The 24,048-nt window shown below is 35.2% G+C and overlaps 1 protein-coding gene across 1 annotated transcript in view; it reads left to right on the forward strand.

The window, feature by feature from the left end:
* Positions 1-24,048, forward strand: part of ZNF407 (zinc finger protein 407) — a 416,443-nt gene that overhangs the window by 20,914 nt on the left and 371,481 nt on the right. Inside the window, 3 exon segments of the mRNA XM_067537513.1 lie at positions 922-1,067; positions 4,324-9,223; positions 15,454-15,568. Coding sequence (XP_067393614.1) covers positions 4,390-9,223; positions 15,454-15,568 — 4,949 coding nt within the window. The 5' untranslated portion in view covers positions 922-1,067; positions 4,324-4,389.

Here is a 24,048-nt window from a genome sequence, read left to right on the forward strand (position 1 = left end):
ATGTGCTGAGAACAGTGCCTGTTTCCATTTCATTTGAACCAAGAAATCACGTTGTCTTTGTTATTCCTCCATGTAAACAATAGTAAGGAAGCCACGTTATAGTAGGGACATCAGTAGAGACCTCTAAATTTACTGAGGAAGGATGATGTATCTCAGGCGTTTAGAAGGTGCTCATTTGGCATGACAATTTCATGTTGAGACAAGTGTCATCCCGATCAACTTTATCCAGGTTAAGTAAGGAACTAGTTAAGAGAATCTTATTTCAGTGGCAAAGAGGTTCTAGATTCCTTTGAATTCCATTTTATTGGATCCATGATTCCATGGAAAGGAATGATTGGTTAGAAAGAATGGAGGTCTTTTTACTGGAAATATGCAAAACAGCTTGTTGGATGTCAATAGACACATTTTCCCCATACTATTGATTGAACATTCAGGCCTTGGCTGATATTGTGAGATGCTAATTTGCTCATTGGGTACTATTTTGGAAAGTGTTGAGCACTGGGATTTAGTATAGGAAAAATTAAAAGGAAAGGAGAAATTGAATACCTGTGAGTACGCTTTCTTCAGGTTCTTCTGTATAAATCCAGATTCCTTCTCTTTAAAAAGTTGGCATATGCCCTCTTAAGTAAATAAAATGTATGGAGCATCGAGTTAAGAAACTTTGTGGTTCTTTACAGGCTTAAGGTTAATTACTAAGTTAATTGCTTGTCCCTTTGATCTTAATTTAAAATGACTTCTTTCTGAATTTCATTTGAGGATTGGGAAACGGCATAACTCTTTTAATTACATTATTGGAAATTTCAGCTGCATTGTCCCCATCTGCTGGCAGGGTGGAATTATATCCCATTATTGGGACTGGCATAGAAAACTTTGAAAGAAGAGAACTATGAGAACTAAAATATTTCTCCTTTTTTCATCAAGGGCAAGACTTCCTACCCCCAAAATAATTCATTGTTTAGTGAACTGCAGCAGACACAACATCCACAGCAATAGATATATGAAAAGTATTGTAGGAAGAGTACAAGAATTTGTGTGATAAGCCTGAAAGAAGCAGTGATGGAGATTCAGTAAGTGGCTCTTTTTCTTCTGATTATGTACTGAGCCAGTGTTTAAGCATTTGTTGTTAAAAATCCTACAGCACTTTTGCAAGAGCAGTGTCATTTACCATTGTATATTAGTCAAATTTATTAAATTACAAATATGTAATATAACATTTGAAAATTTTTATATAATGTGTGTGTATATATACATTTCTTGGGTTTTGTGTGTGTGTACTTGTGCAGTAATGATGTGACACATGCAGGTGTGCCTTTTGCAGATTCAAGAAATGTACTTTATCTCCTTTGTAAAGTATGTTGAGATCTATGGGTGAAAGCACTCTGTAACAGCTAGGTTATTATTATCACCAGAGATACTGAGCTTACTGATGCTATGCACTGATGTTCACAGCAATACATACTCCTTTTAGAATTCTATAATTGATAACAAAGTGACACAAGTAACCCTAAAACGCGTTTTTAATTAATCAAAGGAAATTCCCAAGCAGCAGAATTTGTTAACCTGAAGTTAATGTAGTAAATTAATTTCTTGGACATATCCTTAAAAATATAATCAAACATTCTTGAGTTATATGAGCATTTAAAAAGTTGTATGTTTAAAAAAAAATTTCTTTGGATTAGAACCAGCTTCATTTTGGACATCAAATATGACATGAAGAGTAGATGCTATTTGATAGAATTGGTTTTAAAGTAACAAAATGCTGAAAGTTTGACAGTTGTGTACTGAGTATGGGCTTAACCGTGGCAAAGCTTTCATTGACATCAGTGGTGCAGTATTAGGGTCTGTATGCATAACAACAGAGTAGGAGAGTTTCCTTACTAATTTATTTAACACCAAATTAAGGTCTTCTGTAATGTTGCACTTTAGATATTTGTTCACTCGCATAACTTCAAGTGATTCCAGAGGAGTTTAGAATAAGATGAAGAGAGTGGGGTGAGAAGCACAGAAGCTTGGACCGGGCATTGTGTAGACCTACAGATCTCTGAATTATGCAGTTAGTTTCTAACTTTCTATACTCTCTGAAGAATTTGGAACTTTGCTGACATTACACAACGACCTCTACCTATACTAATGATCCTTCTTACAATGTGAAAATGGTCAGAAAAATGACTATTTAAAAATGAGACCTTGTTACTCAGTAGATACGTACCCGCCATGTATTTTAAGTATTACCTGCTCATTTTTATTGATAAAAATAAGTTTATTTCTGTCAGTGCCACAGAGCCAATTCTGCTATAGGACAGTGAACATTAAATATGTTTTAAGGCCCTGCTTCAGCCAAGCTCTTAAATATATTTTAACTTTAAGGATGTATTTAAGTTTCATTGACCTCAATAGAACTATTTGTTAAGTTGCACACATGCTTTGGTTACTCGGTTTGGTTAATCAAGTTCCAGTTGCAGAATCCTTGCTACTGGTGATGAGGCAGGAGCCAGAGAGGGTGCAACTTGCTTTTCAGATCTCAGGGTGAATTTGCACTGGTGACAGTTATTTTTATATATGTGTATAAGCAGAGCTCTGGGTGGCTTGAAAGCTTGTCTTTCTCACCAACAGAAGTTGGTCCAAAAAAAGGTATTACCTTACCCACTGACACAGCTACACTGCTTACATATTAATAGAACACGCAGATTCTCCTCTAGCTTCATGTGTAGCCCAGTTGTTTTAGGTATAGAGTCCTCACTTCAATATCTTGTTGAAATGTATTCCTCAGAAATAAGGATAATTCTTATTTAATATTTACTTATTTGGATACCTTACTGTACACTGTATTATCTGGATCAGCTTTGGAATTATTTATTATCAGAATGCAAATACGGTTATAGTCATGGGCTCATGCATTCAGTAGAAAGGGAACCAAATTTTGGCAGCTCACTAACTCTGGGTTCAGTGGCAAATTGATGTTTCTATGGTAGCATAAAGGAAATAGATAACACATAATTTTTATTGAATTATAGATTTAAAATGGAGTTTTCAATCACATCGTATTAACTTTTATTGTTTTAATTTTTACTTCAATATATATACTGTGGAATGTTTTTTCTTTTTCTTTTAAACACACACACTCTCTCTCTCTGTTACACAAATATCAGATTTCCACAGAACTTGCTCAGGCGGCATTTGCAGGATTTTGTATCTGGAACAGATCTATCTTGTTTTGACATGGAGAGGAGGATCACACTGGGCTGTTGGGGAAGATGTGGTAGCGACTGTTGTTAGTGGGAAGAAGGTTTTTGGCTGCTGGATTGGAGATTTTGGCTAATTTACTGGGGAAGGGGCTTGTGATTTTTGGCAACATGTTTTCTCTTTCCCTTCCCTCTCGCACTTCTGTTATTTGTCTTTCTCCCATTGGTAATAGTGACTTAATGTTATCTTTTCCCCTGGGGAATGAAAGGTGATTTTACTGGTAGCATTTTGTCAATCACATGACTTCATTTCTCCATCAGTAGTGGTCACTCTCTCTTTCTCTCACCATGTGGCATGGGCAAAGGAAGAAAGGAACAGTTTATACTGATGAATCTTAAAAGAAGATATTTAACCAAATCCTTACTGATTCTTCATAGGTCTTAGTCATGGGCAGTTCTGTCTTTAGAACTTTTTAATTTGGGATTAGTCAGCTTTTTTATTCTGAAATCTCTAGTTCTGGAAACGGTGGATTATCTGTTGCCTTCTTTGCCAAAGGCTATAGTAACTTAAAGTGCTGTGTCAAGGCTGCCAGAAACAAAGGTCAAACTTCAAACTTGAGTGCCCAAGTGCGGACAACTAAATCTTTATTTAGACACCTAAGTAAAAGTAGCATAGTTTTCAGGGGTGCTAAGTACCTGCAGTACTGCACAGTATGACATATGGCTAAATTGTGTAACCCTTTCTCACATTTTTGAGCACTTGCTCACACAAATAGTCCTATTGAAGCCAGTGATTTTACTCACATAAGTGCTCTCCAGAATGAGTAATGGCTCCACAGTCTGGCTTTAAAGCATGGCCATTTTATTTAGATGCCTAAATGTGAGTTTGATTTAAGTGCCATAACTTGTCATTCTCACCAGCAGAAGCAGGTCCACTAAAAGGTATTACCTCACCCACCTTGTCTCTCTAATAATTTTAGACAACCATTTGAAAATGCTGGTACCTGTAATTATGGCTGTCCCCACGACACTAGATCAGTTTGTTGTTGTTAGCCCATACCTGGGCTATTAGCGAGTTATGTTTGTTTTGTGTGTGTGTGTGTGTACAAAATACTAATAACAAATCTTTTTTATTTTATAGGTACTAATACAGCCAAATGAGCTAGAGCTGATACTAGAACTGTGCTCTGTGCTGCCTTCATGAAAAATGGATGCAGAGGAAAACCAGAATGATGAAGTTGATGGGAGTTTGCAAACTGATCTAACAAAAGATTCAATGGGAGATGTTTCAGCAGAAGATGCTGAATGTGATTCCGTATCTAACCAGGAAAAAAGCTCCTTATCGGATCGAGAGCATAGGAGCCTTGAGAAGAAAGGAAAAGAGAATGGCACAAACAAAAGAGCATTATTAGAGTCAAGTAGCCTAGACATTACTGAAGGGGAACTACTTGAAAATGAACCTATCTCAAAAAGAATAAAGCTGGATTTTTCAAAAAATACTAGAGACAGTGAAGACAAATCACTGAAACTCACAGTTAGGCAGGCGTCAATTGCAGAAACAGATAATATAATAGATGGAGCTATAAAGAAGGTAGCAGTGAGTGACTGTCTCAGTGGTGACATGTTTCTTTCAAATTCCTTGTGTCCACATTGTGATTTCAAAGCTGCTGATGCTACTGCACTGAAAATTCATTTGGAAAATAATCATTTACAAGAAGTTTCATCTGCTGTTCCTGAAAGTACTTTCCAAGTGGAAGAAATTAGTGTTAGCTGTACAGTTGGCAACATAGACAAAGTTCTTAAATGCAAAACCTGTGATCAGTGTTTTTCCTCTTACCCTGATTTGGAAAAACACATTCAAGAAAGCCACTCAAAACAACTGAAAGAGCATATATGTTCCCACTGTAGTTATAAAGCAGAAAACAGTTCAGCTTTACAAACACATATCAAGCAGGCTCACGGACAATCAAAAATACTGTGTTGCGATCTTTGTGGTTTTCAGTGTGGTGAGGAGAATCTCCTACATTCTCATATCCTTGGCAAGACACACCTTCGGCGTCAACAGCTTGCTGCACGAGGAGGATTCGTACAGATATTGACAAAAACATCCTTTCAAAAAAAGCAGCATACGGCAGTCAAAAAGAAGAAAGTGAGAACAAAATCTGGGACCTATAAATCAAAGACAAGAACTGCTGATTCAAAAGAATTAAATGCTAGCAAGAATTTGAAGGACTTGAAAGAAAGCTTTTCTAAACAAAGTGACGGCAGTGAACTTCTTGTCGAAATGATAACATCTAAAAATATTTCCATTGAAAAATCAGAGACTGTTACAGAGGAAAAAGTGTTTCCCCTCAGTGTAGAAGGATCTCATGAAGTCCAGGCTGAAAAGCTAGAAATATCAGGATCCTCAGAAGAAAATTTGAACAAACAAGAACCCTCTAAAAGTAGCCAAAATATAATTAGCAGTTTAAACACAGCAAGGAGATTTGATAGATCAGGACATAAAAAAAATATTTTATCACTAAGAACTTCTTTCAGACGAAGTGGCTCTTTTAGATATAAAAAGCAGGTTAAAAGAAGGTATAATTTGTTGGGTATTAGTAAAAGAGGCAAACCCAAATCTCACCCAGCCCATATGAAGCATAACTTCAGGACCCAACTTAAACCAAGTGATTTAATACCCAAATCGCTTAAAGAGTTAGAAATGGATAATGGTGATGATGACGTTAACAGGCAATGTAAGGCTACCTCAGAAATGCAGGCTCTCAGTCAAGATAGGACAAATACAAGTTCTCCTAGCACTACAAAAACTGAGGATTCTCAAACGAAACCTGTTGCTGACAACAAAGTTTTACATACTTGCATTTACTGTGGTATTGTTTTTCAGAACAGAAAAAGTTTGGAAATTCATGTTATAAGACATCATACAAAAGAAATGCAGTTTCATTGTCAAACATGTAACTATTCCTGTGCAACCAGGGGGGATTTTGAACAACATTGTCAAAATAATAAACATCAAATGGGGGGTTGCAACTTTAGTTGTCACCTCTGTTCATTTACCTGCTTGAATGAAACAAGCCTTAGAACTCACATGCATGAAGAGCATAACATGGTCCATAATTGTATTATTTGCAATCTGTATTTTCTAGCTGAAGAAGAACTGATAGATCATAAAACAACTGAGAAGCATATTAGTTTATTGGCTCAACAAAATACTTCCCAATCGATTAACAATGATTTGTCATTGCAAACTGTAGCTTATACTACTTTGGAATCCAATAATAATCTCCAAAAAGTTATAGAGGAAATAGAAGTGACCATTGAGGAAGAGCCCCCAAAGACTTGCATGATAAATCATGGAAATGAATTAAAGCATTCTGTTTTCAATAAAACCCAATTTCAATGTAAAAAGTGTTTTTATAAAACAAGATCCTCCACAGTTCTTACAAGACACATAAAACTTCGACATGCACAGGAATATCATTTCCTTTGCAAAGCGTGTAACCTTTATTCATTGAGCAAAGAAGGAATGGAAAAGCATATTAAAAGAAGCAAGCACCTTGAAAATGCCAGGAAAAACAATATTGGTTTACGTTTTGAGGAATGTATTGAAAGGGTATGTGTAGATGCAAGTGATGTTAAAAAAGTAATGGAGCCTTCCATTTCTGGGAAAGTAAAGATTGAATTAGATAAAGAAAGTATTCAGGCACCATCCTCTACTGTGGATAACACATCAACAAATAAAGAACTAGTTCCATCAGGTGAAATTACCAGAGACAGTGAGTTAGTTTTGGCCAATGCACCAAAGAGAGGGAGGCCCAAAGGCACCATTTCTAGGACATGCACCCATTGCGGTCTTTTGGCCTCCAGTGTTACCAACTTGACTGTACATATTAGACGAAAGCACAGTCACCAATACAGCTATTTGTGTAAAGTTTGCAATTATTATACTGTAACAAAAGGTGACATGGAACGTCATTGTGCTACCAAGAAACATAAAGGCCGTGTTGAAATGGAAGCAAATGGAAAACAAAACACAGAAATTGTTGTTTGCCCTGAAGGAGGTAATCTTGAATCCATTAGCAAGAAGATCAATAGCCCAGTGGATGTTTTGAATGAACATGTTGAAGATGGTAGCCAGTCATCAGATTTCAGTACGTCAATCTTAGAAAATCAGGAAGAAGACCCAGGAAACTCCATTGAGGTAGATGATGGCAATGTACTTCAACTCTCAGATCTGCAGTATACTAAGAACACTGTAAATATAAAACAGCATATATTTATGGAGCCAAATAATGTTACTCAAGATGGTGATCCATGTTTTCAGAGAAGAATTACAAGTGCAAATGATAATAAATGTATACACTGTGAGTTTGTTGCTCATTCTTCTTCTTCTCTAGAACTGCATATAAAACGGAAGCATACTAAGGAATTTGAATACTACTGCATGGCTTGTGACTACTATGCAGTTACTCGCCGCGAGATGACTAGGCATGCAGCAACAGAGAAGCATACAATTAAAAAACAATCTTACGTTTGTTCTTCCTCTGGAGAGGAAGCAGATACAACAGATATTTCCAAAGAAACTACTGTTATGTCTCAAGAGGAGCATCAACAAGACACAGAAGAATTTCAGACCGTTTCAGATGAAACAAAATATGTCAACAGTGTTAAAGCACAGGACAATCAAATGGTGAAAAGCTTAGCTGGTTGTTCTCTCTTAGATGAAAATATATCTTCAGAAATTTCTAAGCAAGAAGGTGCCCACAATGCAAAAGAAGTTGAGATTGAGGAGGAATCTAATGGAGGAGACAATCCCCTTTGTGAAGTCTTCCAACAAGCTTCTAAAAAAGATGAAGTTGTTAAACTTGGTGAGATGATACCATTTAAAGAAGCTGTCAATTGTGATTTGCAGAAAAATGGGCAAGATCTAGTCAATTCAAATTTCCATTGCACTATAGAAAATCAAAATGTTTCAAATGATATGAATGCCCCAAACTTGGATTCCAAAAAAAGTGGAAAATCTTTAGAAGAAAATGGAGAAAAGCTTGAAAATGAATATAAAAATATTGAAGTTCTTGAAGAAGAATTACTAACAGAAAGTACTCCACATGTGCCAGCACTTCCAGAAACATGTAATGTAGCAGAGCAGTCAAATCTTGATGAAAACATTACAAACACTGTTCAAAATTTACATAGCTTAGAGGGTGACAGAAGCTTCCAAAGAGATCCTACGGTAGAGGAGGAGGAAGCCCTTATGGAGGCAAAACATGAAGCAGAAGTAACTATAAACAACAACATTTGGGAAGCAGATGGCTCAACAGCTGAGGGCATGCAAGAAACTAGTAATGAGGCTTTGGGAACTGTTATCAGTTCTGATGATAAAGGAAAGGCAATGCAAAATTTTGGCCAGTTTGATTCTTCTATAGTGAGATTAAAAAGCCATCAAGATGGAGAGTCCACTGACCACTCCGATGAAGGACAGGTGTCAGGTATAGTGAAAGTTAATGAGGTAGCTGTGAAAATAGACAGCTCACAAGGTGGTGGGAAAAAGAAGAAATCTGAAGGCAATCCCCTTGGGGAATCAACACGTATTCGTTGTGATGACTGTGGTTTTTTAGCAGATGGTTTAAGTGGACTAAATGTTCACATAGCCATGAAGCATCCTTCAAAGGAGAAACATTTTCATTGTTTACTCTGTGGAAAATCATTTTACACAGAAAGCAACCTTCACCAGCACTTGGCTAGTGCTGGTCACATGAGAAATGAACAGGCAAGTGTGGAAGAGCTACCCGAAGGAGGCGCAACCTTTAAATGTGTTAAGTGCACTGAGCCCTTTGATTCTGAACAGAATTTGTTTCTTCATATTAAAGAACAACATGAAGAACTACTGCGGGAGGTGAATAAGTACATTGTGGAAGACACTGAGCAAATCAATCGAGAGAGAGAGGAAAATCAAGGCAACGTGTGCAAATATTGTGGCAAGATGTGCAGAAGTAGCAATTCCATGGCCTTTCTAGCTCACATTCGAACCCATACAGGTATGTAAGCATAAATTTTGCAGCCAATACCTTTCAACAGATGTGAATTATGATTTTTATTTCATCTCCTTTTGCCATTCTTTTGCTTGTTAATCTCTTTAACATTTCAGATCATCCAGAATTCATATAGCCTTGTGAACGTGTGCTGCCTCCTGAGCCACTGATGAACTTCAAAATTATTTACGTGACAGGAACTGTGGTGGTCAAAGCACAGGAAACTCAGGCTGTTTCTTGTAATTTCCTTAAAAGATCTTAAGTATGGTCACCATATTGCCTTTTAAAAAAAAACATAGATTTTCCCCTTGTTCCAGGCTGTAATCATTAATTGGTTCTTACATTATTACTATGCAGAATTTAGGGTTTTAGAGAACACATTAGTTGTTCTTCATAACTTGCCTCCCTTATAGTTGCTTACAATTTTAAAATTGTTTACTTCATTTGAATTTAAAGTTACACTTTCACATTGAATGCTTCAGTGACAGTCATTTGATGCATCATACCTTGATAAATATATATATTAAGCAACAAAATTTTGTCATGGAAAATAAGTTATAGAAAATTGGAAATAGTTTGGTTTTTTATAAGGTGGTATGTAATATCAATGTGGTACACATGGATATAGCACCTGCTTTAGGGTATGTCTTCATTGATGGTGGCAAATTCGCCACCATCAGATTGATCTATCCGGATCGATTGAGTGGTCAGTAAAGACCAGCTCAATCGATCCGAATCGATTGAGTGGTCAGTAAAGACCTGCTCAATCGATCCGAATCGATTGAGTGGTCAGTAAAGACCTGCTCAATCGATCCGAATCGATTGAGTGGTCAGTAAAGACCTGCTCAATCGATCCGGAAGTCGACTTGTTAAAACCACCCCCTCAAGTGGCACAGTGCAGTGAAGACACCGCACACAATGGAAGTTAAGAAGTCGACGGGAGTTACGCAAGCTACTCTGAGTGGCTTGTGTAACTCTCGTCGACTGCTGCCGAATTTTAAGGTAAGTGTAGACCAGGACCTAGTGTATGTGCTGTATCAAACTTTCCATTCCTTTTTATGTTCAATTTTAAGTGGAAAATTTAAAAACATTTTTGCAGAAAATGTATAAGCTGTAGTTCTAAATTTATGTAAAAATTCACTGCTATGTTTCTATAAACCTGCCATACATTCTTTATTTTAAATAGACAGCTTTTCTAAATCACTGAGCTCTGCTTAGACAAGTGGTGTCTCCATGGTTGAATTTATGAGTGGATTTGAATAATAAATTCACATTTCAATGAACATATTTTCATTAAAACAGTAAGGTTTATTTTACTGTACTTTTAAATAATGGCTTATTATGGAAGCTATAGTTTAAATTCATGCAGTATTTGAAACTTAGTGCATGGTTATAAGCAAGAGAACAAAAAGGTAAGAAACATCATAAAATAATAATAATAATTCTTGGCATAATCCTAAAATAGTTTTGTAAGTTGTCATAGAAGAAGACAAGGCCTTCCTGGACAACATATTTAAAATTAATCTAAGGGAGCATAGACATTGCATTTTAAACATCCTCGAGTATGTTAGTGTAACTACAGTATTCATTTTCACTAACTATTCATACACATGCTTACTATTTTCAACATTATTCCTATCCTGTCAATAATGTATTTATGTGGAATGTTTCAGCAAACATTTAACTTTTGGATATGAAGTTAAGTCTTTAGAGAGACAATCATGTTCACATGGTCAGAACAGCTGTATAAGCCCTTAATATGCCCTCTTAAGGCAGATAAAACTGAATAAAACTAAGGGGAAGATGCTAATGGAGCTCTCTTTAGAATTCTTTATGCAACTGTCTGGTCAAGACATGTTGCTTATAATTGATGTGTCCATTACTTGAATTCTCTTGTAATTATAGTCAATAAGTCTTGTAAATGTGTTAAAGCTCACTAAAAGCATACAAATTCAAGAACAGAGTAAGGCTAATAATTTAAAATAATCAATGTAGGCATTTCAGCACTTAATTTCCCTTGTGTGTTGATAGCTGATCATTCTTAATCCATTAAGATTTATTTAGTCGTTTACAATGCAAAATAGGTTTGCACTGGTCACTTGTGCCATTTGAAAATGTCCACCAGGTTAAGTGCAGAATGTAGTCCATTAGTCTTCCTTGACTATATGTATTAATTGCATTTAAAATCAAGTTAATGTGGATGTGAAAGTGAGGTAACTATCAATATATGACAAAGCAACCCTACTTACATAAGTTACATCATTGATTGTAACATTTAGTAAAAGTTAGCATACTTTTTAACATCTTGTGTGCGTCTGATCACCAAGTGTATTTTTATTGTGCTTTAGATTGGTCCAAACATACAAAACAGCAGGCTTCTGGATTTTGAATCAAGTCTACCATTTCATTTTGCAAGTCATTTTCCTGGGGGGAGTTACAGAACAGGTTTTAATCTGTGCTTTCTTTTTCACAGCACCTTAAAATGAATTGCTTTTCTGATGCTTTGCTTATGCACATGAAATAGTAATGCTGGGACTTTTTTATTAATAATTAACTGGAAGAGAGCTTACCTTTCCAAGCCCTGTTTTCATATTTGTGATTTACTGTATGTTTTATATAACCTCTTCTTCCCATCTTTATCACAATAAAAGCAGTTGATAAGAAATAAATGATTTTTGATAATCAAGAATGGGGGCAGGAGGAAGATACCTACAGTACTATACTGTGTATTCTGGCTTGGTTAAACCTTGCAGGCAAACAAGTACAATATGTTTATCTCACCTGCACTACTCTAACACCAGATGTATTGTACGAGATGAGTTACTGATTATTTTCTTATTTCTTATTCCTCTTCTTGGTAAATTTTACTTCAGGAACACTCCCTTCCTCCTACACACACACTGTTGAAAATCCTGTATTTTATACTATTTGGAATCTTTAGTAGCATTTTGGTGGGGTGGGGGGTAGAAAAATACTATTAATGATTCCAAATAATAGATGATAGATGGTTTTCAAAATGCCTTAAATTAATTCCAAGCGATTTTCACAGAGCAAATGAGAAGGTATGTTATGACCAGAGAGGAGATAACAAGCAAGTCCATCATATGTTGACAAGTGAAAATGAGGAAGTGTAAAATAAAATAAAAGGGATAGTAGAGGTGGAAGACTTTTTAACTTACAATTCAAGGAGGTCCTGTAATCTTAATTAACGTTCAGAATTTCTGAAGTAAAATCACCTGCAGCTATGTCCTCTTTGTTTGGGATTACATCAAATTTCTCAAGCTAAATAAGTGAGGGCTATTCAGCATTTGGATGGGAGATTTCGCCCTTCCCCCCCTCCAAAAAAGCCCAAGTACTGTAGAAAGTGTGGTGTTGATGACTCATTAGATGATACACCTCACGCCATGTTAATGCTGAACCAGTGATCAGCATGATATTAGTGAATATTTTGGTGCTGAAAATGACATTTTGGAGGCTTAAACTGAGGCTTTGAACACTTCTTTTCACTGAGGAGCCATGATGCCTTTCACCAGAATTAGGTTTATTAACTCCAGTGTTCTGGTAAGATTGCAAGACAAATCATTATTTTCTGCATTCTTGTATTCTATGTAGTTTCAATTTAATTTCCCTTTTAAAGAATGCTGTAGCTCTCTTTCCACACCACAGGTTGTGTGTGATGTGATCCTTGTATTTATTAAAGTTCTTTGGTTGGAAAGGTGCTGTAAATGAAGGTACTACTACAGTTTTGAAATTAAGAAGCAAATGTAAAGCCAATGAACAATGTGTCACATTTCACAGAACTAGGGAAAGTACTGAGATAATAAAAATATGGCCAAGTTTGGGAAAAATATTGTTTTAAGTATCCATTTAGAAAATGCAGAATTTCCCCCCATTTATGAATCTAAAGCCTATAGATTAGGTAAAAAACATATGTATAGGTTTGTCCTACCCAGAAGAGGTTTTGGACCAAATCTGATGTCACCAAGTTAAAAGGAACTTGTACTATTTTTGTTTCAGATAATAAGTACTGGCTGTAGCCTGCCAGTACTTGAATTTTCATGGCATTTAAATGGAGATGTTAACAGACATTCAGCTCTGTATATGTGGAAAAAATTGTCAAGGCCTCAGTGATTTTTGGATGAGAGCAGTCAACAGAAAAATACATTTGTGTATCGTCAGCACACTGTAGCAGCGAACACTACAACCGGACTGAACTATAGTTTTTCACAAAGGAGTCATGTAAATTAAAAACAGCAAAGGTCTTGTACAGAGCGCTGCGGGACACCTGCGGTAAAAGAAAGAGGAACAAATTTACAGTTTAATCAGTGTGAGAGAGGAACCAAAAGAACACAGGGTTGAATCCACAGGATATTTTAATTCTATGAAATAAAATGGCAGTATAACTAGTGGTAGAATTTTTTATCATATCTGGCTAAAGCCTTGATATTATTAATTGTGTAATTAGTCTTGAAGCTAGAAGTTAGAACATCAACTTTAACATTTTTTATTTAATGTGAAGGAAAATTGACTCTATTCAAATTTATTTTATTTGCATGGGTCCTTTTATAGAATGCAGTGTTGATTTGGAATGTCATTAAATTAATATTTAATGTAGTTTTATCAGGATCATTTAAATAAACTGGGGTTTTTCAGTGTGATTGATAGAATGTGATTGCTGTTAGCTGCAGTCTCAACGTGCTTTTGACATTTAAACATATAAAGCTGACTAGATATAACCATTCAGGTGCTAAATATGTTTTACATCTACTTCTAACAGTAGAAATGGAAGTATTAAGAGATCTGGCTTCATTGTCATTGAACTGTGAAATATTCAACCTTGTCTGCCCGTGCTTAGTACTGTTGACTTTTTTATTTCTGTTAGAAGATTAAAATTAAATGCTTCATTTTTCGTCAGCTTTTGGGAATTAAATTGAAATTTAAGACTCTAAAATTTTTTACTAAGATCCTCAATTTCAACAAAGTATTCTTGGAGGGTATTCTATTTTCAAGGGCACAGCACAAAGGTTCATTGATCAAGTATGATATACTGTAACATTTTCTTATCAGAGCTCTTCATGTATATTTATTAAAGATCACATATTTCATATTATGCTTAACTTTATTGGAAGACATACTTCACAAAACATACTAAACATAATTCGAAGAATCTCTGAGCATGTTGTACTTAATTTTAAATGCAATTCTGTGATTTTGATTTATTGATTTTAAGGATTTACTGGTTAGAAAATTGGAAAGTGTTACAGCACGCTTTAAAATACAGTGTTACTGCTTAGTAACCTAGGAATAGACATCTGCCACATTTAACCATTACACTGCAATAGTAATGTAACTTTCTCATCTTGACTGGGGAGTCAGTGTTAATTAAGAAACATTATTTCTGTATAGGTTTTTCCGGGCCTGGTATGTTGAAAAAGAATAGGTCATTCCTATCTGATTAGAAAAATAGTTTTATAATAATTTGGTCTGCACCGTCCATTTAATAATAAAGTTTGTTCTAGAAATAAATAATAAGCAAAATGTCAATACTTCTGGTTTGCAGAATAAGCATAAATTCTTGACCATAAAACAGTCATAAAGGCATAATATTTTATCCACCGTATAGTCATTCATTACATGTCATTACAATAGCAAGGTGATGAATCATTGTGTATGACAGAAGAAATCTGAAATACCAATGTTAATGTGAAATCTATTCAAAGTCAGAGAAATATAGTAAAATTAAATGAATTGTTCATACATATTTACTTTAAAAACAAGTATATTTTTAAGTTTACATATTTCATCCAAACTTTTGATGGCTATGAATTGACTTTTAGCCATTTTATAAATGGGGAAAGGTGTAGAACAACTTTCATCACCTCATTTAAATGATATCTTCCTAGTATATCATGTTCTAATTTTAATACTCTTTATAAAAAAGTAAATGATTATTAAAAGTTCAGTATGAAAGTAGTTTCAATGAGCTTAAGGAATGTCATTTCAGTCAACTTAAGGAAACTCTCTTTAATGGGAAATGTATGGCATATGCTCTATCTGTATCCCTGGAGTGATAAATAAATGTATGTAGTAGATATTTCTAGGCAAAATTCTTAAACAGGTTAAATGTGGGATTTTTTTTTTTTAAAGGTTATTTTTTTCAAGGAATTTTTATTTCTTTAACCATGGGTAATATATTATTCTAATTCAACTCATATCTTATGCTAAATTTTACTTAGGATCAAAGCCATTCAAGTGCAAGATATGCCACTTTGCAACAGCTCAGCTCGGAGATGCCAGAAACCATGTCAAGAGGCACCTTGGGATGAGGGAATACAAGTGTCATGTCTGTGGGTGAGTAAATTGAAACAGTTTCTACGATGGTTAACCAGGAGAAGAGTGCAGGATATGCATTGTTTCAGAATTCAAAACTGTGATGTGAGCAAGAGTGGCTAAAATTATGCATGCATATCCTCCGTTCCATTGTTATGGTAAATTCCTTAAATACAGTTATGACATTCTTTTCCCACTTCTAATCCTGCACTGAAGATGAGCAATTTTACGGGCTACAAGGTCAATTTGAACCTGTAATCTGTAAATTGACTAAATTATAGGATGTTCATTCACATTGCCAGGGAGAACTGTAAATTCCATTTAAAGACATAAAAAATATATAATACAGACTTTACTCTGTGTGTATGTAGTGTGTTCCTCTTCTCCCCCCTCCCCCCATACTGTTATAATTTTAGTTCCATTAACAGATCTGTGGGCTCCATTAGGGATTTCATTCCTTAGGAAAACAAAACAGAAGACTGACTTTCAGACAATTGCATATAAAATATTGCATGCATAAGAAGGTTTTTAAAAAATTGAAGCATTTAATGGATATTTGTGTTCTTATTTGTTACAAAAATTCCTGTTTTCCTTTCTTTCTTAATGATTATTTCTTCAGAAGGATCATTCGTAATGTTTAATTGTCCTTCAAATGTGTTGCATTTAATAGGAGGCATCGAGATTCCTTAATGCAAAACTAATTAATTTAGCAGAAATGTTTAAAAGGTTTTAAAATGCCATGACATATATGGTACATCATAGGACATTCAAAGTTGGATTTTAATACCCTACTTCTGATTAAAAATATATTTTAATGTTATTATGCAAGAGAAATGAACTAATATAGGCATCATATAAAAACACTTTATGCAAACCTGTGTAACCTGCTGAAGAGGTCTTCTGCCTAATGTGTAGAACAGCACAACTTCAATTAGATAATGCATTGCACACATGAATGTATGGTGTGATGTTAGGGATATTATTCAGCAGGAGGTTCTTGTAGTCAACATTTGCAATACATATTCATTGCAGGACAAAGTGAGTTTCACATGTCAAAGGAGAAGTGGATCTTCGGCTGAAGATGCAGCTGAATGATTTTCACAGATTTATTTATTTGTTTTACAAATAATTTTGCAAGGAATGTTACTAGATACTCTGGGTGATTTTATTCAGTTGGGGGAATTGATGGTTGAGTTATTTAAATATGAAGTAAATTTATATGAAGTTTATCCTTAAATTCACTGAAGATCAGTAGTAGGATGACTTCTGTTACTGCTTACATTAGCTACAAGAATCAAGTGCAACATCAGACATTTTAATAGAGCTCTATTTTAGGCAAGTTAAAAATCCTGTTAATAGTTTTTTTCCCTATAAATTAAAATATCTTTTGTGTGAAAGATAATTAACAAGTACAGGTGCACAAAACTTTCAGAGAACAAAGCTTAGACTTTGCCGTAAAGTTGTCAACAAACTTTATTACTTCACACTTCAATATCCCATTGACTCACATTGAAAAGTAAGTATATTATATAATTATCACATCAACAGAGAAATGGCTTCTGTAATCACCAAATCATTAAGTTTGTATCCCCTGCAGAGAAGAAATTAATTTGAGGAGAATTTGGCACATTTTCTGATATAAAAAACTCAGTCCTACTTAGTATTAGTGTGGTATTAATATATTCTTAGAATCTGCAACAGAAAGCATATAACTATCAAGAACAAAACATATTTGTGTGACTTAAACTATGGAATTAAGTCTATTATTCACTTTGCTATGCTAATTGTTTACTACATGCTGTTGAAATGTCATACTGGTAGCCAAATACCTACATATTTATATTGTTGCATCAAGTTATGCCACTAATCTTCATTTACAACATGGATCTGTGAATTTTATATATAATAAAACAACCAGCCAGAGAGACAACCTCCACCACCACCACTCTCTGTGCACAAAAATCTGGTTTAGTCCTTTTGCAGTTTAAATAATCATCACATTTTACTTGATATGCACCAAAAATGTATTTTAACAGTTCTATATTAGCATTGGTTTAATTGGAAAAGACATCTTTACACTGAAGCTAACAATCCTGAAGAATTAAAATGGATTTGAAGAATAAAGAATGACCAATACAGTTTGAACTGTAGACCAAATAATGAATATGCCATCCTTTAATGTGGAAGAAGGAAAAAAAGTATAATAGCTTGTGCTGTATTTCTGTCGTTTTAATTGAAAGCATTGGGGAGTATGTAGGTTAAAAAATAAAGTAGCAACATAAAAAAATTGCTAGGATTGGCTATCAGATTAGTGGTACTATAGAGCATTGGTACATTAACACCACTGACAATGTCAATTCATTATCATTGATGGCTAAATAATCTTAGAAATGCTCAGTGGACCTATTAGTTCCTGAACATAAGCAGCTCATGCTGCATTTCTTCATTAGCTTTAATTGCTATAAATTTTACCTTTTTAAAAATCATGCTTTAAGAGGTGAAGTGATCTTTCAGGAACATTAACTCTGTAGTTTTGTCACAAACAGAAGGTCCTGCACTATGTTTTCTTTTCTGCAGTAGTTAATATTCTATCCTCTGACTTTTGGTTTCATAGGAATAGCTCTCTGCTAGCTGTGGGGATAAATTGTCTTTCAAATGCTGTTGAACCTGTTCAGGCACCTTTTTAAGGTGAAATGTCAGTGCTAGGTTATGGCTTATTGTAGTCTCAAGATATCACTTGACTGTTTTGAAGAAGTACAATTTCCTAATGGATCAGAAACTAAAATATTTGTAAAAATAAATATGCTAAACCAGTGTTGATTCTTTTAGTCTTGTCTAAACATTTCAGTTGCTCAGAATATATACTGTATGTCACGCAAATACAATTTACCGAGCTATAGAAAAACTAGAACCATTTTCTGTTTTGTTTTTTAATTTAAGTATAGGGTTTTTTTCAGCTGCATAGCAGAAACTCTTTGACAGAGAAATTGGACACCACTAATCTTTTAACATTTGAAATAAACTGTCTGCTACTCATTTCCTTGTCGGCAGATGTGTGGTAATTGTTTTCCTCTGCCCATATCCATGACGGGAAAATATATCCATTATATGAGAGGGTAATACCTATTTTCTGAGTAGTCAACTGCTACATATTGAAATTTAATTCTCAAAAGTTCTGGCTATTAATTTGCCTGAGACACTTGAGTTAGATTAGCAAATCTTAGTGATTGCCCAGCATTTAGAATTTTTGTTTCATTTGCTCAGGGGTGTGCTTATGTTTATCATGTGCTTTTCGAATTATATGCCTCAGATAGAACATGAAAAATATATTGTTCTTGTACTTCAGATTTTGAACAGAATTTATAGGCAACTTATACATCTTTTCTCTTGCCTTTGCTGTCAGAAACAATTTTTTTTTTGTCTAGTAACATGTTTCATGCTTCTCTCTTTCTTTCAATATGGCTTTTTAATAAGGATCTGCTGAAGAAAACGGGTATCAGGTAGGTTTGTGTGTTTGGGGATATTTTCAACATTTAAAACATGCACATAGGCATGTGTGAGTGCATGTACACACAGTTAAAAGAACATCTGTATTATTATCTTTAGATTGTCATTATACTGATTCCAGATATAATACGGTGCTTTAAGAAACTACAGTGTATATTGACATAGACAATCTTTGTCTTGATTTTCTTGAAGTTTTGCTTAGACTTCCCTTTTTTGTAGTGCTTATTTCCTTCCCACTCCTCACTCCCAGAAATGTTTTGAAACTCCTTTTCTCAGTTGTTGACTTTTGAGATATTGTTAGATGTGCTGCTGAATAAGCCATTTGCTAAATTCACTTATCTTTTCAAAGACTAATATTAGTAAACTTTGAGAAGAATTTTAAAATTCTCAAAGAGGCAAATAACTTCAGTATATATCTTGACACTATCATTGGTGCTATAGATAGTCTGGTGGTCTGAGAATCTGTATGAAGTCCAGTCTTTTAAGGAATCATTTGAGGAGAATATTTGCAACTAAAGCAGGTGTGTTAATCTATCTCTATCTTTATTAATGGAGATCTACTTTGACCTATCAAAGGATACCAGACATACTGCAGATAAATAGTTAGTAGACTTTTCTACCCATTAACGCCAGATTTTTGAGTGGGTACTTTTAGCATCAGTATTTAGCATTACTTACTGTATGCTTGTATTTAGCTTTCGGTATAGTAGGCTCATTTCTAAACTTATCTGTAGGAACAGAGAAAATGTACACTGGGTTTACAGGGGTGCCTTAATGTACTATAAATTAACTATTTATTCTTGTGTGCTTTAAGAAACCTTAAATAGAAAGTTGCAACTCCAGTAAAACTATTTTTGTGTGGTATTACCTAGTTTTGTACATTAGAAGGGATCTCTGTGTAGATGATTATAATGTCACTTTCTGACCTTTGCAGCTTGAATAATTGTAAATCATTGCTTCATAACGTGTCAGAGAATGTCTGTACTAGGCAATTAAATGGCAGAATATAATAGACCAAATTATTGCCTGTCATGTTTTCAACAACACAGTTAGTATTTGAGTTACACTTAATCATTACGTGCATTAGCAACTTCATTGGAATCCAGCTTCAGGCTGAGCATGAAATACATTACATTATTTAAACCTCTAATGGTAGAAGTCATTTATTTGTGTTGAAGTGTACAACATGCAGAGTTTCATAAAGCAAGGAACACTTGAGAGCTTAATTTATCCAAATCAAAGTCTAAATGCAGATAAACAGAAGTGGCAAAAATTAGTAATTTTTATAGACTGGAAATATTTAAAAATACATGGTTGTGGGTAATTGTAGGCAGCAGGAATAAATTAAAATCACTATTTTTAGTCAACTCAAAGAACTAAAGCTGTTGTGTATCTAAATCATCAAATACACCATGGAATTGCATTTTTGACTGAACAATTAATTACACACGTCATATCTACAGATGTATCCAAACCAAAATATATATATATATATATATATATATATATATTTGGTTCAGCTATTTTAGGTTTAAGATTTGTGTATTAGAAAGACAGCCTTTCTAGATCTAAATGTTCCTGAACTTCTATCTTCAAATTTTGCAGTTTGGACCCATTGTGTGTTTATTTACTTTAATAAAGTAAATGAGTTAAAATATGTAACAGTTGTCTATGCTGACAATACATCTTAAATACATTAATATGTCAATGCTAGAGAGTTACTTGGAGTAAGATATTGTGTGTGTATTATGTATTTCTGATTTTTGTTCAGTTATATGTCATCCTTTTAGAGTCGCAAATTTATCATCTAGCATGTAATCTCTATTCTTACAATTTAAGACTACTTAAAATGCAAATAATTTGCTTATATTCACAAAAGCCCCCCAGCATCTCTTGAACAGATCATGGTGGTACACACACTGTTATATTTTGCATAAGAACATCTTGATTTGCTTGGAAGTTCACTTGGGATTGACCTGAAGTTAAAGCAAATATTCTAGTCAACAAGGAAGACAATGAGATTTAGTGAAAGTGTCCTCTAGTTAAAGACTTGGTAGCATGCTTTACTAATGTCCACTGTCCGGCTATACTGGAAGAAGGACAGGAGAGTTGGATATGGTTTAATTAGGCTGCAACTTTATTATTAACCGTGTGGGAGTACTTGGAAGATAAAAGTGTGCAGTGCAGGTAACTCCATGATTATTTCAATATCTACCTGCGGGGGCTTTCATCAGCCTCCCTGACCCCTTTCCATCCTGGTTCCCAGCCAACCCACTTGCTGCGATGTTACTATCTGCCTCACCCCTTGAATCAGGGTTAAGATGGACTATAAAGGATGGGGGGATTAGCTCCCTGCTGACCCAGCCACAGGAGCCCAACAACCCCAAACAACCCCGTTTCCCTTCGTTTTACAAACAACTCCTTTAAATCCTTTACCCAAACCATTTATCTGATCACTGTATCCCTTTCCTGCGGAGTACATGCACTGGACATCCGCCCCATGCTTACAGAGTGAGTGGTGACATCATAGCGTAAGTCCCTTCCATGCTTGCCCCAAAAAAGCCACCCCAGTTCCCCAACCCTCTGTGTTGAAGGCGAAAAAACTCCCACTCTGCCTTGGCCACTCTGATGGTGGGGGAAAAATTTCTTCCTAGTCCTCTGAGAAAGGAGTGGCTACTACAGTGCCCACAGCGGATCCTGACCAAACTTGGTATTTTTGCCACTTTTAAGTGTGTATGGGAGCTGCTCCCCTTGGTCTGGGTGAAAGAGGGCTTCCCCCACCCAGCTTGCACCTATGCACTCTCCCCCTTCTCCTGGGGGGGGGGGAATGAGTCAGCGTCCTCATGCTGACCTGCTCTGTCTGTAGCAATGTCCATGCCTCTGCCCTTAAAGAGGTATAGCCCTTCCCCCAGTAAGTCAAACAATGGCCTCACTCTTTTAAAGTGTGGTATGGTCAGTTTTGCAAATGGGGCAGAAAAGTCAAGACCAGCTTTCCTATATAATAGTTCAGTTTGAAAATGTACTTTTATCAATATGTACTGTAACTGAATTATTATGTGGCTTTAATTGAAGTACTATTATTGTACTTGCTGAAGTGAAAAGGTGTGAAAAGTACATACTTAAGTGAACACATGTTTGTATTTGAATTAGCGACATTGGTGGTAATTTATACTAATATCTGTACTATATATAACCTACTGTAATGCACTTCCAAACTATAATTATAAAGATACACAAAGTTGTATGAGTGTGATATATGTGCCATGAATAACTAGTGCAGCTTCTTTTAGAGGCATTTTCATTTTTGGCCAATAAAATAAAAATGTCTGAAAAAATGTCCGTCTATGGATTGTGAAAGGGTTCCTGTGACAGGATGTAAAGGCCCTACTGTTGATTTGGCTGACAGCAAATGAACTTTCTGCTCTAGTCTACTGCACATATTGGAAGTATTTAGGTAAAGGGGCAAGGCTAAAAATCATGTCTCTGAGCATCTGGGAAATAAAGCCATTGTTCTTGAACTGGACTGCCTAAAGATAAGTGCCTAAACAAGTGGTCTGATTCATAGGTTCAGCTTAGCATTACTGAAAATTAGGGAACTTGTTTACTTTTTGTTGTCTTTAGGCACTCAAGTTTGATAAGTGTTGGCTTCCCTTAAACCATATCCTATAAGAAAGACTTACTGATAGGAAGAAGGAGAGGAAACTGAAGTTAGCAGGGACTGGGCTAACACAGAAGCCTTGGAAGAGGAAAATTGTCATAACAGGTATTTGTTATAGCCTGAGCAGGGCTTTTTGATTTGAAACCTTAATGTTTTATTTTTCTAAAACTAGAGAGGGACTTGAGTCACAATTTGGATATAGATCCAATCTGAGCTTTTGCAAAGTTGAAGAGAGGTTCGGATTTACTTTACTGGTTTCATCTGTTATGTAGAGAGATGCAAGTCGAAGTCCAGATTTGATTCTGATTCCTCTGATTTTACTGTATCTCCAGATAAGAACTATTTAATTTGAATTCTAGATGTTAAGTACTTGGGCAAAAAGCTCTCTCCGTGAATATCTCTTGATGCAAGACAACTCTGGCCAAAACTACCAATTTACAAGTTACAACAAATGACAGTAGTTCATCAGAACAGCCTCTGTTCAACCATGCCAGCCTTTCATGAGATCTTCTGACAATCAGGATATCATTTTGTTCAAATCTGATTCAATGTAGGCCCTCCCAATCTACCCTATTTGGAATTCCTGCTTTGATTTAATAGACTGAGTTTTCATCCTGTTGCTATATTTGAAATCCTTAGTATGACATTATTAAATAAATGGGTCAAATCCTGCTCATCTGACTCAGTTGAGTAATTTTACTGGTCACAGGGACAACTCAAATCAGTAAGAAGAGTAGGATTTTGCCCATTATATATTTTCCCTATATATAAATATTCACACTACATCACTTCAGTTTTATGCCAGTATACCTCCTTTATGTTTAGCTGAATTACACCAGTTTAAAACTGCACTACCGCAGTGCTGCATCAGGCCCAGTTTTTAAGTTGACCTTATTGAATATATTGACAGAGTGTAATGTCTTCAATTATTATTCATTACAGCAGAGTGGTCCATGAGACACAAGTGTAATGTGTTGCAATGTTCTTTCATATTAAAATATTTATTATTTTATGTTGTATGCTCCTTTCAAATGGCCTGATCCTGCTCCACTTAAAATCTGTAGGAGTTCTGTCATTGACTTCTGTGGAGGCAGGAGCAAGCCTGGAGTTTTAAGTATGTTAGGGCAATACATCTTGTTTTTTATTGTAACGATAATGTTGTGCACACTCTTGGGATTTAATTAATAATTATTTTTATTAATACAAAGTTGGTTTCTCTGGGACAGTGCATATTTTTGCTTTTTCATGTTTCAGGTGTTGGCCAAATCCAATGGTAACCTTCACAGAAAATCTGACCTATGTCTAATTTAATCTTCATCTTTTTGGCCACATTTTT

Source organism: Emydura macquarii, unplaced genomic scaffold, assembly GCF_026122565.2.
Source record: "Emydura macquarii macquarii isolate MOO-44397 ecotype Brisbane River unplaced genomic scaffold, CSIRO-AGI_Emac_v2 contig_431, whole genome shotgun sequence".
Lineage (NCBI taxonomy): Eukaryota > Metazoa > Chordata > Testudines > Chelidae > Emydura > Emydura macquarii.